Source organism: Haplochromis burtoni, unplaced genomic scaffold (assembly GCF_018398535.1).
Source record: "Haplochromis burtoni strain Fernald_Lab_line unplaced genomic scaffold, NCSU_Asbu1 Contig_88, whole genome shotgun sequence".
NCBI classification, from domain to species: domain Eukaryota; kingdom Metazoa; phylum Chordata; class Actinopteri; order Cichliformes; family Cichlidae; genus Haplochromis; species Haplochromis burtoni.
Window position 1 is genome coordinate 1,859,315 of NW_024582449.1, and position 9,683 is coordinate 1,868,997.

The 9,683-nt window shown below is 40.5% G+C and overlaps 1 protein-coding gene across 2 annotated transcripts in view; it reads left to right on the forward strand.

Moving 5' to 3' along the window:
* LOC102307316 (tumor necrosis factor receptor superfamily member 19) overlaps positions 1-9,408 on the forward strand; it is a 17,801-nt gene extending 8,393 nt beyond the window's left edge. Inside the window, exons 6-10 of one of the 2 annotated variants that reach the window (XM_005927339.3) lie at positions 4,989-5,153; positions 7,041-7,166; positions 7,280-7,382; positions 8,011-8,210; positions 8,632-9,408. In XM_005927339.3, coding sequence (XP_005927401.1) covers positions 4,989-5,153; positions 7,041-7,166; positions 7,280-7,382; positions 8,011-8,210; positions 8,632-8,636 — 599 coding nt within the window. In that variant the 3' untranslated portion in view covers positions 8,637-9,408. Of the gene's footprint in view, positions 1-4,988; positions 5,154-7,037; positions 7,167-7,279; positions 7,383-8,010; positions 8,211-8,631 lie in introns of both variants that reach the window. The other variant, XM_005927338.3, reaches the window with a different exon arrangement.
* Positions 9,409-9,683: the final 275 nt, after the last annotated feature.

Consider the following 9,683-nt stretch of genomic DNA (forward strand, 5'->3'; position numbering starts at 1 on the left):
CCTCCCCCAGTGGCTCCTTGGAGCTGAGTTAAAAATGAGGTTGTGTTTTATGGATTCCCTTCAGCCTCTTTAATGCGTTTCATCTGCTGAAGTTCTTCACTGTCACGGTAGATCTCAGAGACTAACACACGGGCGTGCAGACAGATACGTGTGCACGCGCGCACACATACACACACTTGTTGAAGGAATGCTACCTGCTCTTTGTGGCTTGTCCCGGTATCACATTTATTACAGTGTCAGAAAGGATTTAGAGCGAGTCACACGGGAATTTGATCCTTATTTTTGTTCAGAGAACAGAGAAACAGTGCCGTCAGCTATAAACCACAGTTATATTATTAGGTATATTTGAGGCAGGTTGGAAAAACTGTGCTAATATTACTACTTCCTGATAGTGCTACTACACACACTCACTTGCCACTTTAATAGGTACAGCTTGCTAATAACAGGCTGGTCCCTCTTTTGCCTTCAGAACAGCCGTAAGCCTTTGTGGCACAGATTCAACAAGGTGCAGGAAACAGATTTTGGTCCAATCTCCCACTGGAAACATCACAAAGGTGCTGTATTAGATTGAGATCTGGTGACTGTGGAGGACATCTGAGTACAGTGATGTGAACATGGTCAGCAAGAATACTTTAGTAGGCTGTGGTGTTTAAGCAATGCTCAGCTAGTGCTTAAGTATGTCAAGGAAATATCCCTGAACAATTACACCACCAGCAGCCTGATCTGTCGATTCAAGGGAGAGTGGATGGATGCTTTCATGTTGTTTACTCCAGATTCTGACCCTACCATCTGAATGTTGCAGCAGAAATTGGGAAAATGCCACCCTGTCTGATGAGTCTCATTGCATGTAGCCTCAGTTTTCTGTTCTAAGCTGACAGGAGTGACATCCATTGTGATGGCAGTCCTATTTAGAAATTCATAATGCTAGAGAAAAAAAACAGAGCTTATAGATATATGTCATTAGCATATTTCTCTACCTTAAATTTTATACCACATAACATGTTTAGACTCTGATAGAGCTCCATTGTAAAAGCATTCAGGCGTTTTGACAGCTCCCAATTAAATACTCCAAAACTTTTGTTCAGCTCTACTAAAGAAGCTCTTAAAATAGTGTTCATAGACGGTCAAAGAGCCTTCAGAGGTGTAAAGAAGTGCTTCTTTTATTTGGACTTTGTGGCATTCCATAAAGTCAGCAGGCTATGAAAGGCTGTGGTTTATTGGTCTGGTTTGTATGCAGATAATATCAGCAGGTGAGCTCTCTTCAATGGACCAGTGTTGGTCTGTGTTTGCTGCAGCTGCTGCGTCTCCGATAACAGGCTGGCTTGTGATGCTCGCTTCGGATGAGCTGAATTTGACCATGACAATGAAGGCAGAGTTTAAACATAACGGTTAAACGTCAGATACAGTACAGAGAGATTATTGGCATAACTCTCACAAAACACAAACATGCTGATATTTCAGCTTGTCAGTGTCAGTGTGGGGTGAGGAATATATATTTTACCAATGGCATACAGTACTGTGCAAAAGTCTTGAGCTACCCCTCATTTCTTTATATTTTCATAGGAAATTTGGGGAAGAAGGTGTTTGCAGTGTGTTTAGGATCATTGCCATATTGAAAAAGTGAAGCTGTTGTCAATCAGGTTTTTTCTAATTGGTAGTGCATGGTAGATTAAAATCTGAGGGCTGAAATGTAGTCCCAAACCATTTCTTGACGGCCAATGCAGCCATTTCTGATAAAGCTTCAGTGAACAGTAGATGATCAACTGAAGTGACAGATGTATCACTCAGGTCCTGCGTGAGGCCTTTTTTTTTTTTTTGTATTTCTTAAGGTTACGGCTTTTTGATCTGCTGTAGATTTCCGTTGTCCCTCAATCTGTGCTGTCATTCGCATTTTTCACAGATTCAGCTAAAGATACTGGAACAAATTGTGTTTTTGCCACAGGTCAGCAGTAACAAGTAATGTTCTTTGCCAAGTTGTTTGTTATGTATGGGCACAAGGCTGGTTCATGCCTTGAATTAGGTGCTTGAATGATTGACAGGTCAGCATTAGGTGGCTTAACAAACAGAAATAAAACAAGCCTCTGAAAATGGTCAGGTACAAGGAGGGGACTGAACATGAGTAAAAGTAAATGAAAAAGCAGCCAATGTCCAAAGAAAAACTTCAGAAAGCCTGAAGAACTATTGTTTGACATCACATCAAAGTCTGGCTCCTTATTTGCATATTAAAACCACTATTTTAGAAAACTGGCCAGATATAAACAAATGGTCTTACTGTAAGTAATCAGCTGGGTGCTTTAATGGCAATAATGATTAGATTATGAAAAAAAAATACTAATAGGCACTTTGAAGCTGTACATCTATTTACACTTTTTTTCCAGGTAAAAAACTAGTTCCTACCAAATACCCTTTCGAAGAAAACCTTTGAATCCATCAGGTAACATGAACTTTGAATCCAGCTGTAACCACTGTTCAAATGTCTATTTTGTAAAAGTCTGCAAATGAGAAATTACATTAATAGTGCCTCAGTTGCATATTTAAACAAACAAAAATCACTAAACATAGAATATAATGTAAATAGTCAAGTGTGTAAATTTTTACTGGGATGTGTTATCCCATTTGTCTCCGCTGTCATTTAGTGTTTATTGATGCCGGAGCAGGATTGAATGCTTCACTTCACACAAAATCTTTAGGCACAAAATCCCCTAAATAAAGTGCATTTTAGATTTTTTAATAACAAGCAATAAGTCATGTTTCTGACATTATGTTCTTTTCTGTGCTTATCTCAAACGTATCCTTTACTCTGCCCCCTCGGTCAAACTGAGTATTGTAACTCCGCTTGGTTATTATTATTATTTTAGTTGGTCTCTTTTTCTCCCCCCCTTTTTTTAAAGGAATGTTAAAATACCCCTATCCCCTATCTGTCTGCATTAAAGAAAAAAAAAACCTCCACAAAGTTAAATGTTTACATTGCATAACAAAGAGCTCTTGGAAGTGAAAAGGCTCAAACCAGCTGTCTTTATGATTAATATACTGAAAGCAAACAGCAAAGTTTTCTCAAACAAATGTCATTCATTATATTTGCCATACTTTTCAGTATGCTTTGCATCCGTGATGATCAGAGATAGTAATGCTAAGCTAGTTGCACGTGTTCTCAGAGATAAGTTTATTCCAATCACACTGCTTTTGTTTTTTTGTTCACCTCTTCTTAAAGCTGCAGACTAATGTGGAGACGTGCAGCTTACATGCTACACATGTTACCCAGTCTCCTGATATCTCATCACCCAGGATGTCTGTGCCACACTGTTTCTGTGTATTGCTGTGATTAAAATCTGGAGAGGATTGAGAACGTGCTGCTGCAGACGTGCTTAGTTTTATAACCCTGCTAAATTTACATGGGTTAAGAAAAAATGTTGCCTAACCTTAAAAAAACAAAACAAAACAGCGTTTAGAAAGAAAAGGTGCAGCAAACTTGTTTTTATTATGTGTTGCAAATCAAGTTTAAAAACTACTGCGTTTAAAAATCTGCCAAATCAAATATCCTCGGCAACCTTGTGTGATTAACATTTGGGATAAATAACACACATAAGAGTTCAACATTTAAAACCAAATTTTAAGTTTGTTTTGCAATTTTTGTTTGTTTGTTTGTTTCTCTATCAAAGTATAAATCCTAAAGCCAACATATTTTTATCTGCTAATAAGGCTAAAGATTCAAATAATTTCAGAAAGTTGCAAAAAAAAGCTTCAGACTCCTCTTCACGCTTGGTTTTTGACAGTTTTTTCTACTCTTTGCTCTGTATGATGTCAGAGTGTTGATATGCCTAATTTGGTCATTTCTGGCACAGCAGCCCCACCCACCTCCCTGTTCCAATTATTGTTTATTTGCGGCAGCCAATCAGGAGGAACGTGGCTCACAGAGAGAAAAAATGGAGCTCAAATTGCTTGTTTCACATGTAAGATCTAATATCCCTGTGTTGGTGTTGTTCCTACATCATCAGAATAATGTTGGTCAAGGATCAACATTGTCTGGTCATTCACTTAGCATTAGCCAGAAAGTTAGCAATGACTTTACTTTCCTGCTTTGGTGGTCGACTGTGTGTAGCAACTAGTTGAGAAAATACAGGGACACTCAGCAGGTAAGCAGACAGACATTTTTTGCTTGGGAGTCGGCAAAAAGGCAAAATAAAAAGCTTCAAAACTGACAGTTACTGTTAAGTGTATGCTAATGCTACAGCTCTGTCTATTGTTTGCTTCCATGTTTGCACAAAGCGGCCAAAAATACCTCATAAAGCAGCTTTAAACATCGTTAGAAAACACATAGAAGTTTTCAGTCCAGCTGCTCTTAGTTTACATTTGGAGCCTATATTTTATCTATATCTGTGGGGTGTTGAGAAGGATAATTATACATAGCAGGAGCCAATTTTTTTCCCCAAACAGCATTAATCCACATTATACGCTGATGTTCTACATGTGTGGGAACTTGAGCTGCATTCTTTGTAAGCCTGCCCTATCCATATGAGTTTTTGTCTTTGTGTTAAAGGTCACGAAGGTGGGTACACACACTGACATCACATTTCCCCTCAGGAAGGAGGACTGTAATGCCACGCTCACACACTCAGTGACACAACATTAAGCTTTCCCTCTGCCACATACACACTCCTATGTGCCCAGTATATCTGCCTCTTGATTTAAAAGCTGTTAGGGCAGCCTGAGGGTAGAGGGGGGGAAACGACTGTAAATCATCTTCTGCAGAGTATGAGGCAGAGGCAGATGAAAGAATTTAACATGGAGTCTTTTCTCTTTGAACTCTACTTTTTTCATTAGCATGGAGATTACTGACTTGAGGCAAATAAAAGTTGATAGGCTGAGAACTCTTTTAAGAAAAAGGTATTATCCCCATTTTTGTTGTCGTTGTTTTAACCCTTTTTTGTGTCTGATACCTTGCTGGTAAACTGTACTTCACATTTGTCTCCTTTCTATTTCCTGGGCAGGCAGCGGGCGTGTGAATCTGGTGCCGCTGCCCTCGGTAGTGACCAGTCCACGGGACATGGCTCTGGCTGCGGTCATCTGCAGCGCTCTTGCTACAGTGCTGCTGGCCCTGCTCGTTCTGTGTGTCATCTACTGCAAGAGGCAGCTGCTGGAGAAGAAGCCCAGCGGTGAGTCCCGATGCTCTGAAGCTGCATGTTTCACATTTTCTTGTGTCCAAAATAACCATCGGAATAAGAGCTGGAACTTAATGAGCGTGGTTGTGGCAGATGTGTAAAGTAAGATTAAAGTTTTAGTGCAAGAACGTTTTCATGCACCTTGACAACACAGCAAGCATTGGACTTTGAACGCCCGCATCAGGTGCTGAACTTTCAGGGCACAGTAAAATTTCTAGTTCGATATGTACTCTAGTCAGGCGTTCCAAAAACAAAGGAAAGCTCATCAGTGTTCCAAAACGTATTTAGTTATACAACATCAAACAGTGTAGATAAGATGGCGATAAGTTATCTCAAACGTGTGCTTTAAGACGTGCCGAGAGGGCAGCTATGTGGAAGCTGGAGTCTGTAGTTCTTACACAACATAACAGAGGTTTACACACCCCTTTTGGGCATGAATGTCGTGGTTATTTTTGGCTATTTATGGTTATTTTGCACTGTTCTTTTCCCAGTTGCACAGCATGCAGCCATGTGATTTAAAAAAACAAGACTTGGATGCACAAGTTTGAAATTATTTTGGATTTTTGGTGGTTTCTTTTTGCCAGCATAAAAAGGATTTGCTTGATAGCACTCAGTGGATTGACGAATATTCATAACAATGGGAAAGTCCAAGGAACTCTGTGAAGATCTAAGATTTAGACAAGTAGGGAAGGTCTCTTTGAGGTATTTCTAAACAACTGCAGGTTTTAAGATCATCAGTTCAAATAACTGTACGAGTAGATCCTCGTGCTCTTCTGAAGTTTGCAGCTGCCCACATGGACAAGTCTTCTAGGGAAAGGTTTTATTGTCAGATGAGACAAAGATTGAGCTGTTTGGCCACAATGACGAGAGATATGTTTAGAAGAGTAAAGGTGAGGGTTTCAAACTTAAGAACACTGTATAAACTGTCAAGCATAATAGTGGTAGCTTCAGCTTTACCTCAAATAAACAGCTAAACATTTAAAACTTGGGCACAGTTGGGTGTTTGAACAGGACAATGATTCCAAACGCACATCAGAACTGGTTTTGGGATAAAGCAGGCGAACATTAAGCTGTGAACTATGGTAAAAGCCAGGTCCGTACCAGCAACTCATTTGAATGGATTTAAATTCAAACTTGTGCACCCAATTCCTGGTTTTGAAAGTCGTTAAAGATGTATGCAATCCAACCTGGAAAAAGAACAAAGAAATATTCTGCATATGAAGGGACTCCATAGCTGTAAATAAGGCAGCTGTATGAACATGCCATTGCTCCTTTTAGCTCTAAGAACAGGGTGCAGTGTTGAGCTTTATCAAACCCTGATGTTGCATATTTGCGGCATTCTTGAGTCCAAAAATGCCTCAATATTTGAAACGTCCCCAGGCAAAGAATTAATGACATCACGTTTCCCTTGCTGTGCTTGCTCCAAACAAAGAGTGCGGTAGAAGTTACCAAGGAGGTACCAGTTGTGTATTGTTTTTTTGGTTTTTCATACTTGTGTGATGTAAAGTGAGTTAATTATTTCATCAGTAGTTTCAGCCAGTAGAAACACGAACCCCGCCCTTCACTCCAGCGAAATGCTAACAGTTGTTTTTTTAAATTATACAAAGGAATTTTAATTGGTCTTATGGACCCGAGGGTTGTAAGGCATTTCCCAACGCATAAGAGAGCATGTAAATTTAGTAGATAAACACTTCGGTTGGAGCTGGAAGGATTTCACCTGACAGAAGTCATAATACGAGCAAAGTTGTACCACACTGGTTTCTATAATTAGTCTTAAAAGTCCCACCTTTTATTTGGTAGTTCTCAATCGAGGTAATAATGCTGTTATAAAAGTTTCACAGTCATTACTTAATCTGTCATCTCTGTGTGTTTCCTCAGCAGCTTCTCTGAGGTCTCAGGACTGTCCCTACCGCGGAGCAGAGCTCTCCTGCCTGGACGCCCGCTGGCTCCATGACTTTCCACAGAGACCTTGCTGCCAGTGTCACCTGAGCCCCGGACACACCTGTGGTAGGCTGCGGTTCACATCAAAGGGATTTTGCACTAAAATCGACAGGCAATGACTACAAACGCTGGGTGAATTTCTGTTTGTGTAAAGTTGTGTCCCTGTGTGTGCTGTTCAGGTCCCGTCCATCTAATCCCGTCTCTGTGCTGCGATGAGAGCTGCAGTCTGGGCCGCAGCCAGGGTAACAGTCCTTTCCAGTCCCAGATGAGTCTCAGTGAAGGGTGAGGATAAAAAAATACAACTGATATTTTAAGAGAGTTTTTTTTTTTTACAGCACAAAGAGCAACTAGCTGAGGTTAAGATGCTGCTGCTGAGTAACTCCATATTACTTGCATTACATTAAAGCTTATGATAACATGCTTGGTTTGGTTAACACCTTTATCCAAACATTTGTCAGCACAGACAGAAATGACTAAGAAACCAGCAGTGTTTGCACTACTTGGCTCTGCTGAGTGGCTAATAGATAAATTCAACATTAAAGCTCATGTCCAGCTCTGCATTTTTATTCTTTATTCTCTACCAGACTAAATGTGCATGATTCACAGTTCAAAACAAGATTTTTAGCTACTCTCTCTTTAACCTTTCTACTGATTGGTTGCCCCTTGCAAACAGAATGTCTGATAATCAGGTGGGTGGAGCTTCAGAGTAGGCTAGTCAGCTGCAACATTGGTACCCTTCTGCTTTACCGCCTCAGGCCCAACGTTCTATTTTCAGGTGTTTCAACGAGGTGCTGCAGATACAATTTAAATGACACCTTTGAAGTGCTGACAGCACGCAGAAGCCACAGGGTGTGGCTGCAGACAGATTTGGGATGATATTAACTACAATTTTCTTAATTATGCTTCCCAGAAATGCAAACATGGACGAGGAGCTGGAAGGACATCCCGAGGCCGTCTGTAGGGCTGAGTATTTTGATGAACCTGCAGAAGGACCTGGGGCGGTGGGAGAAGAGGAGGATGAGGGGGAAAGGTGCGGGTTGAGGGACAAATCCCCTGAGAGGAGCTCACGGAGCTGCAGTGAAGCTGTGACAGATGTATCGACTCAGGAAGGTGAGGCAATATTAGCTCAATTCCTCTTTCAGAGAAGAAAACCAGAAACACTGATAGATTTTTTTTTAATTGGTTAAAAAATTTTTTAATTCTTCATGTTTTATTGGTGTATTAACTCACTTGCTTGTGCAAAGAAAAAAAATCACATGGCCTCTCCCATGATTTAAAACACAGGCTCGGTATGAAATAAATCCCATAATCCCTGCTGAGAGTTAGAAGCTGTTCATCAACTGCTCTCAAACTCACGGCTTGCCTTTTTATAGCCTTGGACGCGACTCTGTGTCCATGAGGAGCAGCTGGTAAATAAAGTTCTTTGATGTAGACAAGACTGTCCTGTTTTAAGTCAGGTTCTTGGCTGGGCGAGGGTAGATACGTTACTAATCACTGCGTGTCTGCATTCCTCTTCCTGCTCTCTTTCCAGGATGACATAGATTTCTTTGGCTTGTGTTCCACCCTTGAACCACCCTGGACTCGACAACAGCCGTGGCCGGATCCTGTCTCGGATTTCTCACTAGTTCACCCCCATCAAACACAAAAAAAAAAAAAACACCGCAACCACCACTACATACACCCAGACAACCAGTGTGGCCACTCTGCCCACTTCAGAGCCCTCCATCTACCAGAACATGTGCTTACATGCAAACAAAAGCATAGAGACTGTGAATTCGTTGACCCAGAAGGTAAAAATCATATGAAGTTCAAATGTCGACCTATTACTGCGGAGCGCAGTGAATCAAAATGAGCCTCTGCTCTGCATCGAGAATGTCTTGCATCTTCATGTGTAAGAGAACAAGCAAACAAACAAACAAAAAAACTGTACCGCTCATTTAGCAGCTGGTGTTATGAAGCTTTTGTGTGTAAAGTTTGAAGTGTGACGAAAAGTGTCAAAAGTGATTATGTTGCACATTGAAGACAATCTTGATAATATGGAACAAGTTAAGATGAGGAATGTCTAAGTGATAAATGTGTTGTAGATACTGTAAGATAGTAAATAGGTCAATATTTTTGTAACATAGATAGGCATCATGTATGTCCCCCTCCCATGCACCCAGGTATGACGATGGTTGCGTTTGGTCACTTCCATGTGCCATTTTTGTAAATAAACCACTTGAACATGTTTACATACATTCTGTCATCATTTTTATTTTTTGTTAAATGTAAAAATTCTTTAATGAAATTAAAAAGTCAGTCATATGGATGAAGTTCTGAGGTCTTTTTTTTTTTTAATCAATAACTACGAACTCATAGTATGTACTGCGCTGCTTTGAATCAGTCACTCACTCATGTGATAATAGACTTCTCTGCATTGAATCATTACTTGTTAATCTCTGGTTCCCTTTCATAGCACATCTTTTGTTCTGTCTTCCTCCACTCACCCCAACTGGTTGCAGCAGATGGCCGCCCCTCCCTGAGCCTGCTTCTGCTAAAGGCTTCTTCCTGTTAAAAGGGAGTTTTTCCTTTCCACTTGCACCA